The sequence below is a fragment of the Panthera leo genome, chromosome E1 (assembly GCF_018350215.1).
Source record: "Panthera leo isolate Ple1 chromosome E1, P.leo_Ple1_pat1.1, whole genome shotgun sequence".
NCBI lineage: Eukaryota > Metazoa > Chordata > Mammalia > Carnivora > Felidae > Panthera > Panthera leo.
Genome location: NC_056692.1, coordinates 45,584,313 through 45,608,368, shown reverse-complemented (window position 1 = coordinate 45,608,368; position 24,056 = coordinate 45,584,313). Strand labels below are relative to the sequence as shown.

General features: G+C 33.4%; 1 protein-coding gene across 10 annotated transcripts in view; it reads right to left on the bottom strand.

The window, feature by feature from the left end:
- The window catches only part of TANC2 (tetratricopeptide repeat, ankyrin repeat and coiled-coil containing 2), a 361,357-nt gene that overhangs the window by 290,385 nt on the left and 46,916 nt on the right, over positions 1 to 24,056 (bottom strand). For all 10 annotated transcript variants that reach the window (XM_042916896.1, XM_042916899.1, XM_042916900.1 and 7 more), the window contains one exon: positions 10,521 to 10,614. In XM_042916896.1, the coding sequence (XP_042772830.1) occupies positions 10,521 to 10,587 (67 nt within the window). In that variant the 5' untranslated portion in view covers positions 10,588 to 10,614. The remainder of the gene's footprint in view (positions 1 to 10,520; positions 10,615 to 24,056) is intronic.

Below are 24,056 nucleotides of genomic sequence, written 5' to 3'. Positions count from 1 at the left end.
AGGAATATTATTGAGTTAGAAAAAGGAACGAAGTTCTGATACATGCTAAAACACAAATGAACCTTGGCAACACCACACTAGATGAAATAAGCTAGACAGAAAAGGACAAAATAGTATGATTGTACTATGTAAAAAACCTAAAAAGGCAAATTCGGAGAAACAGAAAGTAAATTAGAGGGTATCAGGAGCTAGAGGGAGGGGGAAATGGGGAGTTACTGCTAAATAGGTATGGCATTTGTGTTTGGAATGATGAAAAATTGGGAGCTGACGAAGTTTTGGGCAGATGGTGGTGATGGCTGCACAACACTGTGAAAGTAATTAATGCCACTGAATTGTACAATTAAATATGGTTAAAATAGAGAATTTATGTTATATATATTTTACCACAATAAAAAAACTTCAAAAGATTAGTCCATGGCCTGCAATACTAGTGCAATGCCTAGCAGAACAGACGATTTCAATATTCAACAGCACAGAATCTCCCACAGAAAACAATTCCTACCCAAGATGAGCTTATAAACAAACTTTAAAAACACATGAGGAAATAACCCACCAGGAACAAGTCATAAAACACAGCAGAAAAATTAGCACCCCAAGCATTTAAGGTAATACGATGACACAAGAAAACATAAAAATATAACCCCTTTATTGTATCTCTAGCTCAGGTCTCAATCACGGGCAGACTCTGATGGTTTAAAAATTTAGGAGGTATCCCTCAGTCATAATGGCAGTTTGTCCTACAATGCATTGGACAATTTCAAAAAACAAAGTAGCAATAGTGCTCTGGCCTTATTAATATGCCATGGTTTTCCTTACTCTCTGTCCTAGACACATCTAGCCTATGTTTAACTATGTGACCAGGTATAATTAGCTTTAGTACTTTGTTAAGTCACACCCCCACCAAAATCAATTATTCTTTTTCATCTTCAGTTATTCTCATTTATTCTTCCACAGAACTTAAATTATTTTAACCAAATAAAAGTGAACCTGTCGTTGTCCTTGAATGAAACTGCAACAAATTAATGTGTAAATCATATAACATGATATGTCTTTCCATTTGGCCAAGTCTTACACAGGTTCCCTGTCAAATTTATCCCTGAGAATATGATGGTTGTTATCATTGTGAATGTAAATTTGTTATGTATTTCTAATCAGTAAATATTGGTAGAGCTAAAAGTGTCAACCACCCCCCAACTTATATTATTTCTACTAGATATTTACTGGATTCTCTAGGGTTTTCATTCATTTAAAAATAAAGATGACACTGTCTTTTCTTTTCCAATATTTATACTAGTTATTTTATTTTCTTGTCTTTATTATATACTAGAATTTCCAGACAATTGTGAAAAAGAGTGGTAACAGGAGAAATCGTGGCCACGTTTCTGTTTCAGTAGAAGTGGCTAGAGTACTTCTTTGTTCAGTATGATGTTTAGTTTTAGACTTGGTGACTAGCTTTTATTATACTTAAAGTACCTTTCTTTCTATTTGATGATGTTTTTAAAGGCTGCTGCTCAGTTTTATAAAATGCTATTTCAGAATATAATGCTACAACAATGTGGTTTTTAATTTTTTTTCTAAGTCAAACACCTGTTGATTTTCTGTTATATAAACATCTTTGCATTCCTGGCATAAATTCTACTTGTTATAGTACATCATCAGCAACTATTTATATTTAACTATAAGTTTTACTTATTTACTTTGGCCCGCTTTTCTTTCTTTACCTCCTGCTTAATTTACATTTATTTTCTACTTTGCCGGGAGATACCCTCAAGTTTTGTTCTTCCGACAGCTGTGTTACACTAGGGTACTATACTTTGAGTTCTCAAATATGTGAAATTAGCAGTTATTTTTCCCATTCATACTTGAATGATGGTTTACAATTACAATGATGCAATGATACCAATTAATGACATTAACATCTATCAAAGAAGCATATTTTTTAATTTTTTTTGATTTATTTTTTTTTAATTTACATCCAAGTTAGCATATGGTGCAATAATGATTTCAGTAGATTCCTTAATGCCCCTTACCCATTTATCCCATTCCCCTCCCACCACCCCTCCAGTAACCCTCTGTTTGTTCTCCATATTTGAGTCTCTTATGTTTTGTTCCCCTCTCTGTTTTTATGTAATTTTTGCCTCCCTTCCCTTATGCTCATCTGTTCTGTATCTTAAAGTCCTCATATAAGTGAAGTCATGTGATATTTGTCTTTCTCTAATTTTGCTTAGCATAATACCCTCTAGTTCCATCCACATAGTTGCAAATGGCAAGATTTCATTCTTTTTGACTGCTGAATAATACTCCATTGTATATATATATACCACATCTTCTTTATCCATTCATCCACTGATGGACATTTGGGCTCTTTCCATGCTTTGGCTATCATTGATAGTGCTGGTATAAACACTGGGGTGTGTGTGCCCCTTCGAAACAGCATACCTGTATCCCTTGGATAAATACCTAGAAGTGCAATTGCTGGGTCATAGGGTAGTTCTATTTTTAAATTTTTGAGGAACCTACATACTGTTTTCCAGCATGGCTGCACCAGTTTGCATTCCCACCAGCAGTGCAAAAGAGATCCTCTTTCTCTGCATCATCACCAATATCTATTGTTGCCTGAGTTGTTAATGTTAGCCATTCTGACAGGTGTGGGGTGGTATCTCATTGTGGTTTTGATTTGTATTTTCCTGATGATGAGTGATTCTGAGTATTTTTTCATGTGTCAGTTGGTCATCCAGATGTCTTCTTTGGAGAAGTGTCTATTCATGTCTTTTGCCCATTTCTTCACTGGATTATTTTTCAGGTGTTAAGTTTGATAAGTTCTTTATAGATTTTGGATACTAACCCTTTATCTGATACACTGTTTGCAAATATCTTCTCCCATTCTGTCGGTTGCCTTTTAGTTTTACAGACTGTTTCCATCGCTGTGCAGAAGCTTTTTATTTTGATGAGGTCCCAATAGTTCATTTTTGCTTTTGTTTCCTTTGCCTCTGGAGACGTGTTGAGTAAGAAGCTGCTGCAACCAAGGTCAAAGAGGTTTCTGCCTGCTTTCTCCTCGAGGATTTTGATGGCTTCTTATCTTACATTTAGGTCTTTCATCCATTTTGAGTTTATTTTTGTGTATGGTGTAAAAAAGTGGTCAAGGTTCATTTATCTGCATGTCGCTGTCCAGTTTTCCCAGCACCACTTGCTGAAGAGACTGTCTTTATTCCATCGGATATTCTTTCCTGCTTTGCCAAAGATTAGTTGGCCATACATTTGTGGGTCCATTTCGGGGTTCTCTATTCTGTTCCATTGATCTGAATGTCTGGTCTTGTGCCAATACCATACTGTCTTGATGAGTACAGCTTTGTAATACAACTTGAAGTCCGAGATTATGATACCTCCTGCTTTGGTTTTATTTTTCAAGATTGCTTTGGCTATTCAGGGTCTTTTCTGTTTCCATACAAATTTTAGGATTGTTTGTTCTAGCTCTGTGAAGAATGCTGATGTTATTTTGATAGGTATTGCATTGAATATTTAGATTGCTTTGGGTAGTGTTGACATTTTAACAATATTTGTTCTTCATATCCAGGAACATGGAATCTTTTTCCATTTTTTGGTGTCTTCTTCAATTTCTTTCATAAGCTTTCTATAGTTTTCAGTGTATACATTTTTCACCTCTTTAGTTAGATTTATTCCTAGGTATTTTATGGATTTTGGTGCAATTGTAAATGGGATTGATTCCTTGATTTCTCTTTCTGTTGCTTCATTATTGTTGTATAGGAATGCACCAATCAATGTGATTTCAGCGCATTGATTTTACATCCTGCAACTTTGCTGAATTCATGGACCAGTTCTAGCAGTTTTTTGGTGGAATCTTTTGTGTTTTGTGTCATCTGCAAAGAGTGATAAAAGTTTGATCTCCTCCTGGCCTATGTGGATGCCTTTTATTTCTTCGTGTTGTCTGATTGTTGAGGTTAAGACTTTTAATACTATGTTGAGTAACAGTGGCAAAAGTGAACATCCCTGTCTTTTTCCTGACCTTAGGGGGAAAGCTCTCAGTTTTTCCCCATTGAGGATGATATTAGCGTTGGGTCTTTCATAATATGGCTTTTATGATCTCGAGGTATGACCCTTCTATCCCTACTTTCTTAATGGTTTTTATCAATAAAGGATGCTGTATTTTGGCAAATGTTTTCAAAGAAGCATTTTTTAACTTTCACTAATTACTTGCATGTTTAAAATAGTAAGTTAAGACAAAAATTAAGAAAATATATAAACATATAACTTTTATTTTAATTTTTTAATGTTTATTTTTGAGAGAGAGAGAGACAGACAGACAGACAGACAGTGTGAGTGGGCAAAGGGGAGAGAGAGAGGGAGACACAGAATCTGAAGCAGGCTCCAGGCTCAGAGCTATCAGCAAAGAGCCTGATGCAGGGCTCAAACTCACACACTGTGAGATCACAACGTGAGCTGAAGTCGGAAATTAGCCGATTCAGCCACCCAGGCACCCCTAAACGTAACTTTTAAAATAAAAGAGAAACATATATATTTCCTTTATAACTCATAATGTTTTAAAAAGAGTCATACAATTGTTTTTTTTTTTTTTTGATAAAACTTAGGAGTCCTACATGTATCTAGTCCTACATGTATCAAAAATAATTTTTACATGAAAATTTTGAAAGAAGTTATAAAATTCAGTTATAAAACTGGTATTTACATATGCTTAGGGAGAAAACTTTGCCTGAGAAAATTCATTTGTTATTTTTGGATATAAAATCTATTTCTGTGAAATATTTATATAGTGGCCTACACAAAAGTTCAGATCAACTATTTAAAATACAAATTACAACAAGACAATTTCCCTTTATTACAAATTCTTTTTAAATGAATACTAAGTTAGTTTCCTAAAACAAAACAAATAATTATGCTTATGAGAAAAGTTACCTTATGAATCTTAAATATAAGCTAAGAGCAAAAGTTAATATAAAGAATAAAGTCCACCCAATTATTCATTAACAGTTAAAGAAAAAAAATAATAATGAAAACACTAATGATGTTATTCGATAGGTATACTTTTTTTAAAATATAAAATTTATTCTTGCTTTATAATTTCCTACCTTGGAGTACATTTGGCTTCTTTTCACACAGGATACAAAGCACTATTTTTATACCTAATCTAACTTATAACTACACTAAATTATAAACATTTTACACGAAAAACCATGGAGAAGAATAAATAGTAAAATGAGACCCCCCAAAATCATTATTGACATAATTAAATATCTAGTAAATCAAAAGGAATTAGCTTTAATACTACAGTAGAACCCTGACATGTATGGATTTAATAATATCTCTGCTAGAGTTGTACTTACTCTGAAGCCTAAGATATAATCATTTGTAATTTTGCTAAAGTGCAAATATGATGCCTACCTTTAATCAGAATAGTATGTATACATAAGTCACTTATCTGGTACTCAGATCAAAAAGTCTATTCACAACTGCATCCTAGTATGACTTTATTGATTTCTACTAATATCTTATAGAAGGTAATAGCTGTGAAGTGATAGAAAATGCTAGTGCTGGTGTCAAAAGTGAACAACTGAAGGTGTCTAAGAAAATCATGGTTCTAGGCCAGAAAATAAATTTGGGATAAGCCATTTTTTTAGGTGTCAAATTTGGAAACCACTCAGATCTCTGATCTCTATGAGTATGTGTGTGTGTGTGTGCATGTGATCAAAAAATGATGCCAATAATTATCTGTCTTCTGCAAACTCAAACTGTGTGGGGAGACAAAATAACTAAATGTAATGTGGTTCTCTGGACTGGATTCTGAAACATAATGAGGACATTAACGGAAAAACTAATGAAATCCAAATAAAGATCTGCAGTTTAGTAAACAGTAGTTTACTAATGTTGGTTTCTTAGTTCAGACAAATGGACCATAAGAATATAAGATGTAACAATGGGTAAAAGTGGGTAAGTGGTATTGAGAATTGTCTGTACTATCTTTACAACTTTTCTCTAAATCCAAATTTAACCCAAAATAAAATGTTTACTTCAAAAAAATAACTAAAAACTAAAATAACAGACAAACAAGGAAATGAAATAACATTAGTAAAAACCAAAAGAAAAAGACAATAGAAACAGACACATTTAGTTACCAGACACAGATTTTACTATGTTTAGGGACATAAGAGACAAGACTGAGAATACTGGCAAAGAAATGAAAACCATAAAAAGAATCAAATGGCGTCTACCTGCTGATTGTTTTTAAGTTGAAAGGGGAAAATCAGTACCCATTAGTAGAAAAACCTGGAGAGCACCTTGATTTGGTGATCAAAATCACTAATGAGAGACAGATGGACACTGTGCGCTTCCAGCTGTGATGCCCCAAGAAGAAAAAAACATAAATTTAAGTAACATTCAGACCACAGATGCATACCCTGAATCTAGTCATTTAAAAAAAAAAAAAAAAATCAAACACAAAATTAGGGGCTTCTGCTTATTTTTAAAAAGAGAGACTTTATTCTTCAAAAATGTCAAAAAAGGTTGAGCATTTCAAATTAAATGAGAATAAAAAGACATGACAAAGTAATGTAATGCCTTATCCTTATTAGAGCTTGGGAAGAAGGGAGAAAATTCTACACAGGAAATTACTCGGTAAACTGACAAAATGTGGAAAATAAATGGTAGATTAGATAAAAAGTATATCGATGTTAAACTGTTTGAAATTGATAACTATACTGTGGTTATATAGAGGAACCTCCTTTCCTCAAGAAAGTCACACTAAAAATTTTAAAGAGTAAAGGGGCACAATGTATTTAACTTACTCTCATGTGATTTTTTAAAAAGTGAGTGTGAGAGAGAAGACAGACTTGGGGAGAGAGGGAGACAGAACATGTATGTATGTATAGAGAGAGTGATAAAATAAATGCAGTGAAAGTTAAAAACTCATGAATGTGTGGAAGGGCATGTGTTCTTTGTACTATTATTGCATCCTTTCAGTAAGCTTAAATTTATTTCAAAAAAATTTAAGTTGGCAAATGGAATTTCTAGGACTGAAATACACAAAAAACTAAAATTAAGAACTGAATACAGTTAAGGGCAGATTATACACCACTGAAGAATGAATTAGTGAACTGTAAGATATCCTTATCAAAAAGAAAATATCCTGCATAAAGCATATAGAGAGAAAAGGATAGGAAGAGATTTTAAGAGACAGAGATGATATGCATGTGGTCTATCAAATGCATAACTGGAGTCCTAAAAATAAAGGAAAGAGTGAAAATGAAGGGAGAAAAAATCTGAAGAGATAATGGATAATATCTTTTTGAAAGTGATGAAAGCCAACAAGCCATAAATTCAAGAAACACTACAAACATAAATAGATGATGAACAATGATGGAAGAAGGTATTGTGCTAAGTGAAAAATCAGAGAAAGATAAATATCGTATGTTTTCCCTGGTATGTGGAATCTAAAAAACAAAATCAACCAACCAACCAACCAACCAACCAAATAGAAACAAACTTGTAAATACAGAGAACCAACTAGTGGCTGCCAAAGGGAGGGGGTTTGGGGAAGGGCAAAAAAGGTGAAGGAGATTAAGAGGCACATACCCTCAGTTATAAAACAAGTCATGGAGATGAAAAGTACAGTATACTAATTGTCCAATCACTATTGTATACCTGAAACTAATATAACATTGTATGTCAACTCTACTTTAATAATAATAAAAAAAAAAAGAAAACCACTCCTGGGCACATCACTGTAAATCTAGAAAACTAAAAACAAGGAGAAAAAAGATCGCCTTTAAAGAGGCAGCAATTAAGACTAACAGTTGACTTCTCACCAGAAATAATTCAAGAAACCAGAAGACAGGGGCTCCTGGGTGGCTCAGTCAGTTGAGCATTTGACGTCAGCTCAGGTCATGATCTCACGGTTTGTGGATTCAAGCCCTACGTTGGGCTCTGTGCTGACAGCTCGGAGCCTGGACCCTGCTTCAGATTCTGTGCTTCCCTCTCTCTGCCCCTCCCCAACTCACACTGTGTCTCTGTCTCTCAAAAATGAATAAACATTAAAAAAAGTTAAAAAAAAAAAAAAGCCAGAAGACAACTATATTTGAAAGTGCTGAAAGACAACTGCCAATCTAGAACTCTATTCCCAGCAAGAATATCCTGCAAAAATAAAGGCAAAATAAAGACATTTCCACAAACCAAAGTAAATTTGCCACATGAAGGAAATACTAAAGGGTCTTCTCCAGACAAAACTAAAAGTGATCCCATCTAGAAGAAGTGAGGGATGAAAGAAGGAATGAGAATCAGTGAAATGATCAAATATATAGGTAAACCTAAATAATGGTGAGTATATAAAACAACAATAATGTCTTGTAGAGACATTAAGGCTAAGGCTCTTGCATTGTCCAAGAAGAAAGGAAAAGTACCATTTGACATCAAACTTTGATTGATGTTTTAATCTTTAAGGTAAGCACTGAAAGAAGTACAAGAATATGTAATTTCTAAGTCAAAAGGAAGAGATACAGAATAAAAAATGTTTTGATATATCAAAAATAAAGCAAGAAAGGAGAAAGCATGCAGAACAGGCAGTATAAGTAGAAAGCACATTGTAATGTGTTATATTTAAACACAAATATATCATTGGTTGAATTAATGTGGATTAACCAACATCTCCCTTAAGAGAAAAATTTGTCTGAATAAATTAAAAAAAGAAAGCTCAACTATACCCTATTAACAGTAAAACCATACAGAAATGCTGAAAGTAAAAGAATAAAACAAATTATACTCTGCAAGCACTGTAATCAAGAGAAAGGTAGGATAGCTACAGTAATATTAGATAAAGTCAACTTTCAAGCAAAAGACATTATTAGAAATAAAGAGGACATTTAATTATGGTAAAACAGATTCACTAGGAATATACAGCCATTCTAAATTTCAGTGTGTCTAATAAGATAGGTTCCAAATATATAAAGCAAAAATTGTCAGGAACCAGAAGGAGAAACGGGAGAAAATTCCACAATCATAGTGTGAGATTTAATCACATCTTTCTCAGTAAATACTTTCTTTAAAATAAATAAGGGTATAAAATATTTGAGTACCACCATTAACAAAACTGACCCACACTAGACCCAATAACTGTAGAATCCATATTATTTTCAGATGCATCTAGAACATTCACCAAAAATTGACCATAAGCTGAGCTGTAAGGCAAATCTCAAAAAATATCAAAAAAATAGGGGCACCTGGACTGTCTCTGTCCGTTAAACATCCGACTTTGGTTCAGGTCATGATCTCAAAGGTTGCTGAGTTCAAGCCCTGCATCAGTGAGTTCGAGCCCTGCATTGGGCTCTGTGCTGATAGCTGAGAGCCTGGAGCCTGCTTCGGATTCTGTGTCTCTCTCTCTGCCCCTCCCCTGTTCACACTCTGTCTTTCTCTCTCAAAAATAAATAAACAGTAAAAAAAATTTTTTTAATCAAAAAAATAAAATAATAATATAAGAGAACTTAACTATACTGTTATCACGGAACCTAAGTTAATAATAAGAAGAAAACAGGAAAGCACCAACTGTTTAGAAATTAACAATTACACTTTAAATACCTATGGGTCAAGAAGAAATCACAATGAGAGTTTAAAAACATTTTTAAGTGAATAATAATGAATATACCGCCAATGTAAATTTGTAAAATGCAGAAAAATTAGAAAATCAGAAGATTGAAACAATAAGTATCTACAACCCATTAACAGAAAACATTTACTACATTTCTTATCAACATTTCTCCAAAAAAAGTATACATACAAGTTTATGTTTTTTACCTTAAAAGCTTAAGAATTATCTCCTTATTCTTAAAACAAACTTCATAAACTTTATTTTAATGACTGTAAAAATCTAAGTTTATATTTCACTTTCTGTACAACCCTTTGAGGGCAGTTCCTATTTCTACAGTCTCATTCCCCAAAGGGTGCCTAAGAATGAAATAATTTCCTATGTTAATTCAAAAAATAAATTTATGTCTAGAAAGTTTTTAATAAGTAGTACACAGAAGCTTTACTCCCTCATATATCAGAAATAAATATGTTTCATCCACAAACTCCTTTATCTGACTGTTCCTGGTAAATATTTAAGTGTTCCTACGTCTTATATTAAGAGTATGGCATGGCAGCCTTGGGGCACCTGGGTAACTGAGTTAAGCATCTGTCTCTTAATTTCAGCTCAGGTCATGATCTCGCAGTTGGTGAGTTTGAGCCCTGCACTGGGCTCCATGTTGACAGTGCGGAGCCTGCGTGAGATTCTCTCTCTCCCTCCCTCTCTGCCTGTCCCCTGTTCACGCTCTCTCAAAATAAATAAATAAACTTAAAAAAAAAAAAAAAAGAGTATGGCAGCCTAGAGAAATGTAAACCTCCTTTTTTTAAAAATTAACCACTTAATAAATATATAAAGTTGTAGCATCAATTCAGATCCCTAAAAGAACTTCCCTTTCTAAAATAGCACACAGAATAAATGTAGCATAGTCACTTACCACTTGATCTGTTTTTACGACTCGATTTCCCTCCAGTAAGAAGCATCTTGAGACTATTCCGAAACATGGTTGTGCTATTCTAGTACTCACAGAACTGTAAAAGATAATATGGGAAAATGTTAGAAACCTGGATTTTCCTATTCAAAATACTATTAATAATTAATTTTAAATGCACTTTAAGGAATTAACTATGTTCAAATATATAGTAAAGAAATTTTAATGGTATGAGAAAAACATTTAATTAATTTAACTTAACTAAACATTTAAGTATTTCCTTAAAAGTACACTGTAGTACTTTGAGTACCATAAAAGATAAAGGTAGCTATCGCTGAGGGCACACAGAAGTAGAAGAAAGTATTAAGTAGCTCTCAATACAGTCTACTCTTTCACTAACTCTCTATTTCTTGGACAATTTTCCCATATGCCCAACACACACACTCCCAAAGTTTAAGAGTCTAGAAACTTACAACAGTGCATATTTTCCATCACAAGCCAGAATTCCACCTCAAAGACTACTAATAAATTAGTGCCTATTCTCTTTATGTCCCACTTCTATCAAAGCAAAGTTCTCCCAGTTATGCTTTGGATTATGTCCTCTCTCACCTCCTCAGAGACTTTTAGCCAAAAATCATCTTTCTTTTCTTTCCCACACAGAGTTAATTTTTTTCTCTCTGAATCATTTCAATCATAACATAAACATGTTAGTATGTCTAACCAAAAACGAAAAGTAAGTCCCTCTCTTTATTCCCACATGGTCCAATTACTGCTCCTATATCCTTACTCTTCATAGCAAAATTTCCAAAGTGTTGTTAGTGCTTGGTGCCTCTAGCAGATTGAACAGAATAAACTTGAACTAAAACAGATGTTCCAAAAAAATATCCAAACCAAAGCAGTGAGAAATAAAAGTTGAAAAATGTAAAAGAGAGAAAAACAGGCCTATGGAATCCACTGAAAGCTTCTACCACACACATGACTGAACTCCCAGACGAAGAGAGAGAGAATATAAGCCAGAAGCAATATCTGAAATGATAACAACCAAGAACTTTCTAACATTAGTGAAAGATATAAAGTCACATCTTTAAAGACCTAGAGGAAAAAACAGATTTAAATAAGCAACAATCACGGCGCCTGGGAGGTTCAGTTGGTTAAGCACAATGACTCTTGATTTCAGCTCAGGTCATGATCTCATGGTTCATGACATTGAGACCCTCGTCAGATTCTGTGCTGAAAGCGCTGAGCCTGCTTGGGATTCTCTCTCTCCTTTTCCCTCTGTCCCTTCCCTGCTTGTACTCTCTCTCTCAAAATAAATAAACTTTAAAAATAAATAAATAGCAAGCAACAATCAGACTGAAAAATAACTTTAGACAGAAATTATGAATGGCAGAAGACAATGGAATGACTTCTTAAAATTATGAAAGGGGTGCTTGGCTGGCTCAGTCGACTGAGCATCCGGCTCTTGATTTCAGCTCAGGTCATGAACTCACAGTTTCATGAGTCCGAACCCCACAATGAGCTCTGTGTTGACAGTGCAGAGCCTGCTTGGGATTCTCCCTCTCTCTCTCTCTGCCCCTCACCTGCTCACACACACACACACACACACACACACACACACACACACTCTCTCTCTCTCTCTCTCTCTCTCTCTCTCTCTCTCTCAAAATAAATAAACTTTAAAAAAAATTCTGAAAGAAAATAGGTGCCAATTAAGAAATCTATTCACAGTTTAAAAAATGTTTGAAAAATGAAATAAAAGTGATTTCAGAAAAATAAGTAAAAATTTATCAGTAAAAGAAATACTAAAAACAAATTCTTCCAACAGAAGGAAAATAATACTAGGGAAAAAAAAAAACAAATGCAAAAAGTAAGAGCTGTAAAGAAGGTAAATATTGGGAAACATGAACAATGACCATGAACAATGACATAAAAATAATTATATTACTATCTTGTTAAGTTTAAAATTTTAAAATGCATGAAAACAATTTTAAAAAGTCAGAACTGGAGTAAATGGGAGTCAAAGTTTCTAAGATATCTGCATTATGCAGGAAGTGGCAGAGGTAATAACCTACACCATACTGCAATAACTCAAAATTCATGTAGTAATTTCTAGGATAGCCATTAAAAAAGCTAACTGAGGTGAGAAAAAGAATAATTAAAATATTTCATTGAACCAAAGAAGAAGAGAAAAGGCACAGTGCACATCATTGAAACACAAATAGTAAGATAGTAACTTTAAACTCAAATTATAGTTATTATGTTAAATATTCCCTCTACTATAAGACTATTTACGGTCACAGAAAGATTAAATATAAGATGATGGGGGAAAAGTGTACTATCCAAAAAAACAATAAAAAGGAAACTGTCATAGCTAAGCCAATATCAGATAAAGTCAACTTAAGGCAATAAGCACTACTAAAAAAAAAAAAAAAAAGACATTTCTTAATAATTAAAAAGTCATACCAACAAAAAGATATTATACTTCTATGTATGAATGGACCCAATAACAAAGCTTTAATACATACAAAGCAAAAAAAAAAAGTTCAAAAAACAAGACTAATAGATGATACAGACAAATCCATAATCACGTGGGAGATTAACACACCTTTGTTAATCACTACAAGATTAAGCAGGTGAAAAAAAATTTTTACCAAGATACAGAAGATTTGAACTATGTGACCAACCAGACTTAATATACATAGTACATTCTTCCAAATAAAAACAGAATATAGACTGTACACAGTACACATACCAAAATGGACCATATGTTGAATCATAAAGCAAATCTCATTAAATTTCAAAGGACTGAAGTCTCTGAGAGTATATTCTCTGACTACAAGGCAATTAAGCTAGAAGTGAACAATTTCCAAAAATTGAGAAACTCCCCTACTGCTTGAAAATTAAGTGACATACTTCTAAATTACCCATGAGTCAAAAAAATAAAAGTATATAAATCATCATGGAAATTCAAAAATATTTACAATAAATTATAATGAAAATATAAACTATGGAAACATAGAAAATGAAACTAAAACAATACTTGTAAATAAATGTAAAGAAGAATGCACGTATTAGAAGAGACAAATGAAAATCAATATCTAAGCTTCTATCTCAAAAGTTCAAAAACAAACAGCAAATCAAAGAAAGTAGAAGGAAAGAAAGAGTAAAGAGTAGACATGGATGATACAGAAAACAAATCCAAAAAAGATCAAATCAATGAGCCAAACACTGGATTTCTAAAAAGGAGTAAAATTAATAAACCCCTAACAAGGCTGATCAAAAAATAACAGGGAAATTACAAACATCAGAAAGGAAATAAGGGGCATCATTTAGTTATTCAAGTCTTTTTTATTTTTATTTTTTAAGTTTATTTTTTTGGTAATCTCTATAGCCAATATGGGGCTCAAACTCACAACCCCGAGATCAAGAGTCACATGCTCTTCTAACTGAGCCAGCCAGGTGCCCCAGATATTAAAGACCTTTTTTTTTCCATTTAAGAGAGAGAGAGAGAGAGAGAGAGAGAGAGGCAGCATGTGAGCAGGGGAGAGGGGCAAAGGGAGAGAGAGAATCTTAAGCAGGCTCCATGCTCAGCACAGAACCCGACACAGGGCTTAATCCCATGACCTGAGCCAAAATCAAGAGCCAGATGCTCAACTGACTGAGCCACGTAGGCGTCCCTTAAAGGCTTTTTTAAAATAGGAACATAATATAACAACTTTACAACAAATTTAACATTTTATTTAAAACAAATTCCTTGAAAAATACAACTTACCAAAACTGACACAAAATTGAGCAGAAAATTTGAAGCAGGCCTATCTCTATTAAAGAAATTGAACTTATCAAAACTCCTCCCACAAAGAAAACTACAGGGCCAGATTACTATATAGATCTACCAAACATTTAAGGAACAAACAATACCAATCTTATAAAATTTCCTTAAGAAAACAGAATACTTCCAAACATATTTTATGAGGGCAGCATGCTCTTAATCCCAAAACCTAACAGAAACTACAAGAAAAGAAAATTACAGACCACATATCTTATGAACAAAAATCCTTACTTGAAGACATGGAAAATTACAAAGGTTACTTAAAAAGAAAATTTAAAGAATATTTAAACATGTAGAGATATACCATGTTCATAGAGTGGAAAGTTCACTGTTGTCAAAATGTTGATTCTCCCTATAATGTTCTAAAGAGACAACAATCTTAAATTCCAGCAGTCATTTTTTGGAGAAATTGAGAAGTTCATTCTAAAATGCATACAAAATGCATAAAATGCATACAAAAGAGCCTACAATATCCAAAGCAATCTTGGAAACTAACAAAAAATGCTACAGCGTTTATACGACCTGAGTTCAAGACTTACTCTATATTTCCAGAAATCATGACAGTATGGTACTCTCATAAGTATCATCAAGCAGATCAATAGTACTAAATAGGTAGCCCAGAAAAAGACCTACACTTAGATGGTCATTTTTTTTACCAAGTTATTAATGAGTAAAGGAAAGTCTTTTCAACAAGTGGTGGTGGAACAAATAGATATTCACTTTTAAAAAATTAACCTTGATCTGTGCTTTACACTATACGTGAAAGTTAATTCAAAATAAATCAAGCATTAAACATCACATAAACGTTAAAATCATAAAGTTTTTAGAAGAAAACACTGAAGAGTATCTTCATAATTTAGAGATAGGCAAAGGATTCTTAGTACACACAAAGTAATAACCATAAAAGAAAAACATGATACATTTGGGCTTTATTAAATTTTTAAAAAACATGTACTTATAAAAAATTAACATCACCAAAACGAATAAGCAAGTCACAAACTGGGAGAAATTATTCACAAAACACATATCTAACATAGAACTGATATCCAAGATAAGGAACAACTACAACTCAGTAAAGAGACAGTCAAATTTTTAAATGGGTGAAAGATCTGAATAGACACTTTTATAAAGAAGATATATGAATGGCCAACACACATATTGAAAGAGATAACACAATTTGTCACTGCAGAAATACAAATTACAAAGAGCCAACACTATGCTTCACTAGAAGTGCAAACTTTTCAAAGACTGACAATATCAAATATTGACCAGGATGAAAAGCAACTGAAACTCTTAATATATTGTTTTAGTGTAAGAGTATAACTGCTTTGGACAGAAGTCTAGCAGTTTATTATAAAACTAAGCATATACCTATGACTCCACCCATTATATAATCCAGGAGGAATTACAACATGTGCATAAAAAGATTAGTATTGACAATTTTCATAGCAGCTTTATTCATAACAGCCAAAAAGTAGCCCAGGTGTCCATCAGTAGGAAAATGGATAAACTGTGGGATTTTCATACAGTGGGATACTACTCAGCAATAATTCATATATTCATATGTTCAACAACACAGACAAATCTTAAAATATAATATGCTGAATAAAAGACTCTTACATGAAAGTGTATGTAGTAATTAATGGTAGAAAAAAATCAAGAGTAATGATTGTCTCTTTCATGTAGATGTGAGGATTAACTGAGAAAAGGCACAAGGAAACTTTCCAAGATAATGGTAAATTCTGTATCTTGAAGGAGTTTGGAATACACAGATGTATGCATCTGTCAAGATTCAGTAAATGTTCACATCAGATTAAGTTTACTTATTTTTGAGAGAGAGAGAGAGAGAGAGTGCATAAGCAGGGGAGGGAGAGAGAAGGAGAGGCAGAGGATCTGAAGCAGGCTCCATGCTGACAGCAGACAGCTGGATGCGGGGCTTGAGCCCAGAAACCGTGAGATCATGGTCTGAGCCAAAGTTTAAGAGGCTTAACAGACTGAGCCGCCCAGGCACCCCTCAATTTTTATTTTCTTGAAAGAGAATGAAAAACTATTTTCTTATGTATAAGATTTTCTATGAATATACAAACATCAACAAAATATGTAAAATATTCTATATGTATGATCTCTTTTAGCCCTCAACGAAACCTCAAGATGGGTGGTATTTGCTTTGTTTTAAAGAAAAAATTTGAGATAAAGGAAAGTAAAATAGCATGCTTACAGTTATACAGCTAATATAAGCTTAAGACCATATTTGAACCCATGCTTTTGGTCCTCCTCTTCAGTGCCTATTCTTATACAAGGGACACAATCTATTTAAAACATTAACTGAAACTATGAAAGTTCTAAATCTAGTGATCCTAATTAAAAGTCTCAAGTATTATTCCATTTGACTCTGATTTTTGAAATAATGCCTTTTAACTCATTTTACCTTAATCTAGTGAGTTAACAAAAAAAAAGAAAGAAAGAAACATACTGTTACAGGTTGGCTTTAGTCTTTGCAAATGTACCAAGAAAAATTACGACAAAACACACTGAGGAGGAAAAGAAAAGATACCCTGCTTTAGTGGACTCTATGACATCCTACCCAGATCCCCGTAACAGGATCAGAGTACACATTCCTCAGGTGTTAATTAATGGCTCAGAGCTGTTCCCACCTTCAGAGAATGATCTAGGCTAACTAGAGCCACCAATGACTTTTTAATAGAGAGGTACAAAAGACCATCTCCTTTAACTCAAAGGGAGACAACTTTGTGGTATGACTTATGCTCCAAAGCTCTCACCCAACTCTTCCTACGCTTGATTTTTCTTCAAATACTCATCTGTAAATGATATACCTGTTTGTCCCCCCACTAGAATATAAGCTCCATGAAGACATGAAAATTGCCTGTTTCATTGCTGCAAACCCAGAACTGGAGAATAGTGCCTGGTAAACAGTGGATGCCAAATAAATATTGATTGAATTAATCAATTATATTTCTTCAGTTTGTGTATCACTGTCCAAATCAAATCCCTTATAAGGGAAACCTGGTCTTAACTCTTTTTATCCTCAATGCCTAGCTCATGGGAGGCTCTCAACACTTCTTGAATGAGTAAATAAATGAATGAATAATTGAGCAAAGAACTGGATTCATCAGATTACTAACCTGTTAAAGAGGTAAGGGGACACAATACAAGTAAGTTTCAATAGACAAGAACAGGTTATGAATTAACGATAACAAGGGCACTACCTAGGATGATTAAGCACCAGGGAAACAGAGAAATTCTCTAGGCAAGTTCAAATATTTATATGAGAAACAGACAAGAAAATTCTAGTCATACTTCAAACTTCTGCCTAACTCAGAAGTTATATAGCTATATACATATAACTTTGAATATGTATGTACAGTTCTTCAAAGTCTCAAAATGAAAAAAAATTAACAGCACAGATTATGTGACTAAACCATTATTTAAAATTTACTAGACCAGGAGCCAAACAAAAATCTCATGTCTAAAAATAAGCCAAGATAATATTCTAAGGTTAACTTAAGTAAAAAACGATGATGTATGCAATAAAATAATTACAATGATCACTTTTTGAAGTGTAGAGATTTTTTTCTTTGCTAGTCCTAAAATATTTTATAAAAGTTGACTGAAATGTATAAAGAATAAAATGAAACATAAAATACTTATTTAAAACTAATTAGCCATCTCATAGTTACACGTTGATAAAATGACTTTCTTATTCAAGATAACACATCACCAGAAAATTTATTGTAATAAAATATTAATATAGAAACTCCACAAAATTGAAGCTAAGTGGGAAATGGCAATTTCACCTAATTGGATTTATGACAGTAATATATGGCTAAATTTCATCTTACTTTTCCAAATTATATATCCAAATTTAAAAATGGTAACTCTCTCAGGAGAAATCATCAAATAAATTCCTGGCAAGTAAAAATCTCTGGCAGTAAGATACCAAAGAAGCCATTCACATCCCCCCAGTCATTTCTAATTGTCTTAAACTTAACTGATTCAAACATTATGTTATCTGCATGGCCCCTACGCATTTTATGCTTATGACACCTGATCTAAACCATTCAAGAAAAGTATTGACTATTTTCTAAATGGTCCACCAAGGCTGGAGACTCAACCTATTACTCAATATAGTCTTGCACTATTTTATTCATAAAAATGTTTATGTAATAACAAAATCAAATTAACTATTAAGCACTTCTGCACTACTCAGGCTAAATAATTATGGTATTCCCATTAGCTTTTCCACAGAGGGTATCTTTCAGTATAAGCCAGCTTTCTTAAAAAAATCTTTTTCTATATCCTTTTCCATTTTGAGTGCTTGGTATTATTTTTATTCTCATTTTTGGTTTTGTGATGGATTGGCTTATTCTTATATTTTTGTTTTCCAATTCTAGAAACAAGTTTCTTGACATTAGAACTACGCCTAGTGGATAAACTACACCATTCAAGTGCTTTTAAAGTTCCATGGGATCTGAAGAAAATGTTTCAAATAGTAAGAAAATAAAAAGTAAGGAAAGGTAATAAAGTAAGACATTATCTGTAGAACTCTAACTACAAAAACAAGAATGCATAGTGATCCAAATGATGGATTAATGAGTATTATCTTTCCTTACCCAGACAACCAACAAAACCTCCTTTTATGATTTTCTCCACAATGCTAATTTGGATAGTGCCTTCAGAGTTCCCTTGAAAACAACCTGCTGGTATAACTACAAAAAAGTAAATTATATATGTTTAAAGTAAATGTTACCCATTTTCCAGCATGTATCAACCTAGAGCTTCCCTTCAGAGAAATTTCTGTAAGGGAACAAAACATACACAATCACACATTTACAAAATTTCAAAGAAATTTTTAAATATTGTATGAAAGGATGCAGTGGTTAATGATGTAGATGTGATGGAAACATTGAAAAAAAGTGGTAATATTTTATAATACATGGTTTTAATGAAACATACTAAAAATTAACATACATACTTGAATTTTAAAAACACATATTTTAAAAATATCTAAAAGATAGCATTATTCCTTACACCCTTCCGAACCTTCCTCCCCATTAAGCTAAGCTGCCTAACTTCTAAATTTCAACTCAAGCAATTATTTTAGCATAGGTAATCTGTCCAGATGGATTTACAATTGATGAGTTCTCAATTCATCCCAGATTCTGGATCTTTGTATCACAGACCAAGGATCAGTATGTCCTCAGTTTGCCATTCCTACCCAACTATAGCTACAAATACCATCTGAGCCCCTGAGGTGCACTGCCTAGGAAACAATGCCTGGGAAACAACCCAGATGAGATAATAGGATTTAGAAAAGGTATTCAGTGGATAAATTGCTTTATTATTACACAGTATTGTTCACTACAAAAAACAGGGGGAAAAAAAGGAAATAGAAACATCTGGAATTTTCTAAAAGAATGATTCAACAATGAAATAAATTATCACTATTATATCCTCCTTTGCTTTTCTTATCACTTTGCCTTAAAGTGTTGCATCAACTTTCAAGACACAAGTTTGGAGACACCAGCTTTCTAGCCACTGTTTTTTGCTTTTGTTTTTTTTTAAGCCCTCAGAGAACACATTTGAGAATACAGGAATTTTCATTTTCTGCCCAAAATGTCAGAGAAGAATACTATCAAAGGAAGACGTTTTACAAGTATTAGATGAGAAGATGAATACAAAAAGAGAGAAAACAGCACTCTCAATGCTGATGAAGGTTTAATTGATCACATAAAAAATCTCAGCCTATGAGTCTTCAGATAACCTTATGACAGATGAATTTTCTCACATTCAATAATCAATGAGTGAATCCTAGAAATGCAAGGTCATTCACAGAAACGAACCATCAATATATGAAAAATCAATCAATGTAATACACCATACTAATAAGGGACAAAACTCTAATAATCACCTCAACAACAACAAAAAAAGCATTTGACAAAAGCCTATACCCTTCTATGACAAAAACACTAAACACACTTAGAAGGAAATTTCCTCAATCTGATAAAGGACATCTATGAGAAACCTACAGCTCATATCCTACTTAATGCTGAAAGACATTACTTCCCCCCAAGATTAAGAATAAGACGAGGGTGCCTGCTATCATCACTTCCATTCAACATTGTTACAAAAGTTCTAGCCAGGGCAATTAAGAAAAAGAAACGAAAGTATCCAAATTGGGAAGGAAGAAGTAAATCTATCTATATTCACAGATAACATGACCTTATATACTGAAAATTCTCAAGAATCCACCAAAAAACCCATCAGAGCAATAAGAGAATTCAGCAAAGCTGCAGCACACAAAAATCAATTGTATTCCTATACACTAGCAATGAAAATCCAAAAATGAAATCAAGAAAACAATTCCATTTACAAGAGCAATGGAAAATGGAATTTTTAAAAATTTAGGAATAAAATGAGCAAAAAAGCACAAGACATGTATGCTGAAAACTACAAAGCATCATTGAAAAAACTTTAAAAAGACCTAATTAAATGGAAAGACACCCATGTTCATGAATTGGAAAGCTTAATGTTGTTGAGATGGCAATATTCTTCAAATTGATCTATAGATTCAGTGCAATACACCTAACAAAATCCCAGCTACCTTCTTTGCAGAAATCGAGAAGTCAATTCTAGAATTCATACAGAAATACAAGGGATCCAGAACAGACAAAACAATCTTGAAAAAGGACAAAGTCAATAAAATAAAGGCCCTCTCCCAAAGGCATCCATATTCTAACCTCTAGGATTTACATGACAAAAGGGACTTTGTAGATGTGATTAAGTTAAAAAATTTAAGAAAGGGAGATTATCCTAGATTTTATCTAGATAAGCCTAATGTAATCACAAGAGTCCTTATAACAGGAAAAAACTGCAGAACAATCTCAGAAGATGTAATGACAGAAGAAAGGTCAAAGTGATGTGGCCATAAGCCCAGAAATTCAGGTGGCTTCCAGACAGTGGAAAAGGCAAGGAACAGATTCTCTCCTAATGCCTCCAGAAGGACTACAACTATGCTAAAACCTTGTTTTTAGCCCATATACAACCCATTTCAACCTTCTGATCTCCAGAACTGTAAAAAATATAATAGTGTTGTTTTAAACTACTAAATTTATGGTAATTTGTTACAAGAACAACAGGAAATGAATACAATCACAATAGCAACAAACATGTATAACATAGTTATTATTACCACATAACAATGTCTCAAACACCTATAAAAGCCTGCAGCTGCCACACTAATAATGTACCTGTCCAAGTTTCTTCTTATTTAAGAACTGTTTACTATACTACTCTATAGATCTATCTTTTTATATGTAAAAGCAAAAGTTCTCAGTTCTCAGGAAAAACAGTTGATTTTTTTTTTTGAGGGGAGGCACCAGTTTAAAGTAATTCTATACTTCTTACATCAAGTTATTCCACATCATTTAACTCAGCTCTATAGTCAAACCAAAAGACATTCAACTAATAATACATAGTTGTGACAAAAATAAACCTCACACACTGATTAAAAATTTACACCATAGCTATAGAGTTCACAAGACACCTGAGTCTCATAACATATCACAAAAAACAACAGCACTGGGGTGTGCCATGGATGTGCAAGGTGTACAGAAATCTAAATCTTAGCCTCAGATCTTGCTATTAACCGATACAATCTTAAAGTTTTCTAGCTAGATCACCAAAAAAAAAAAAAAAAAAAAAGATGGGCACATAAATAGAAGTGTGGCATGCAACAGCACAGGAAAATATACATAAAACTTTTTTCCTCCAGATTTTAGGAAGTGGTTTCAACAAATATGGTGATACAGATGAAGGCTTTTGAGTTCTAGGCATCAATTTCCTCTGGTCTTTCGTTTCCTTTCACCAAATGAGAATACTGGACCTATCATTTCAATCACTCTCTGACCAAACTCCCTAGCCCCTTTGTTCTCTGGTTCCATACACCAGACAAAAATCAAAATTCAAGCTGATTCTACTCTGCTAAGGCCATTAAGCACTACTGGAGAAAAGTCATGTCATCAGACTAGACTGATACACTAGAAATCCACAGTTGCAAATTTCAACTGACCCTTTTCACTGTTTAGCAATTTACTGTTTTTCTCTAGTCAATTCCTTCTCAACACTGTTTGACCTCTCATTTCTCTCCATCACTCTCAGCCAATGGTTTTGGCTCCCATTAACACAAAGAAAAACACATGTCTTCAAAATCATAAGAACTCCTTCAACTACCTACCAACAAACCTACAAATTTAAGCCAATTAACACACCTTCTCCTCCTATTAAAATAAATATATTAATTAGGTGAAGGGGATTGAGAGTATACTTATCTTGATGAGCACTGAGTAATGTATAAAATTGCTGAATCACTGTATTGTACACCTGAAACTAATTTAATACTGTATGTTAACTACACTGGAATTAAAAATTTTTTTAAAGAAAATCATATAAATTCCTTCCAGAAGGAAGTGTTATCAATCTAAATAGGATAAAAATAAATGTACTCTGTCACTAACACTATAAAAATAGATAGGTAGATAGATAAATGTATTACTTTCAAATTCTCTACCTTTGCTCTATACTCCACCCGCTTCCATTCTTCTTGGGACCTTTTATATTTTTACTTCTTCTGTATTTTGAACTTCTTCCTTTAATGGCTCCTTCCATCAGCATTTCCCTATGCTCAAAAATCCTCTCAACTTTAAAAAATAAAAATCCTTTCTCAATACCTCCCTTTCTAGTTAATCGATTGCCATTACTCTGTCACCTATTATCTGGATATCACTCTCCTCTAATTGTAGCTGCTACTTTCCAGCCCAGTAAATCAGCATTGTCACTAAGTTGTTTATTCATCTTTTATTCTTTCTAATTCACCTAACTTTTCTAACCAGTCAGAATATACCTTCACTCATGCCACAGACTAGATTAGCTCCGCCAATTATAACTCCCAATACTTAAACACCTTGTTCCTGATCCTTTATAACACTAATAAATTACAATGTTCAACTTCCACACTAAACATATGAGTGTCCTATGAGGCAACAGACCATGCTTGTCATGTTCACTGCCATCCTTGTACCTACACACTGACTGGCACATTCTAGAGGCTCAATAAATCATGAATAAATGGATGGCAAAACCAAGACCAAGCCATACCCTACATCTGGTGATAAACATAGAAAATATTGTAAATCAATATGAAGCATATTTTCTTAAAATGCTTCAGAATAAAGGGAACATGTACCCACTCATTCATTCAGCAAACATGTATTTTCATGCTACCAAGCACCAGGTACTGTCCTAGGTGCTAATGATAAAAAAGCAGTCCATTCTCTCATGGAGTTTATGATCCAGCTAATCAAAGGAAAGGGATGCCCTTTCTAAGGATCTAATTCAAATCCAAAAGACAATACAGTAAGAGATGGCCTTCATAAAACAGGGACAGAAAACAACCATTTTCTTTAAAAAGGCATGAAATTAAAAGATAAAAAGGGAGATAAGAGACATAAGGAAGGTTTATCTAAAAGGTAACACACACACACAAACATACACACAAAACCCACAGTAGATATGTATGAGGAAGAGGTGATACTGTGAAAAATCAATTCAGCAATGCAGGGGGAAAGTTTGATATACTTAATATATATTTGATATACTTAATATATACGAATATACCTGATATACTTAATATACCA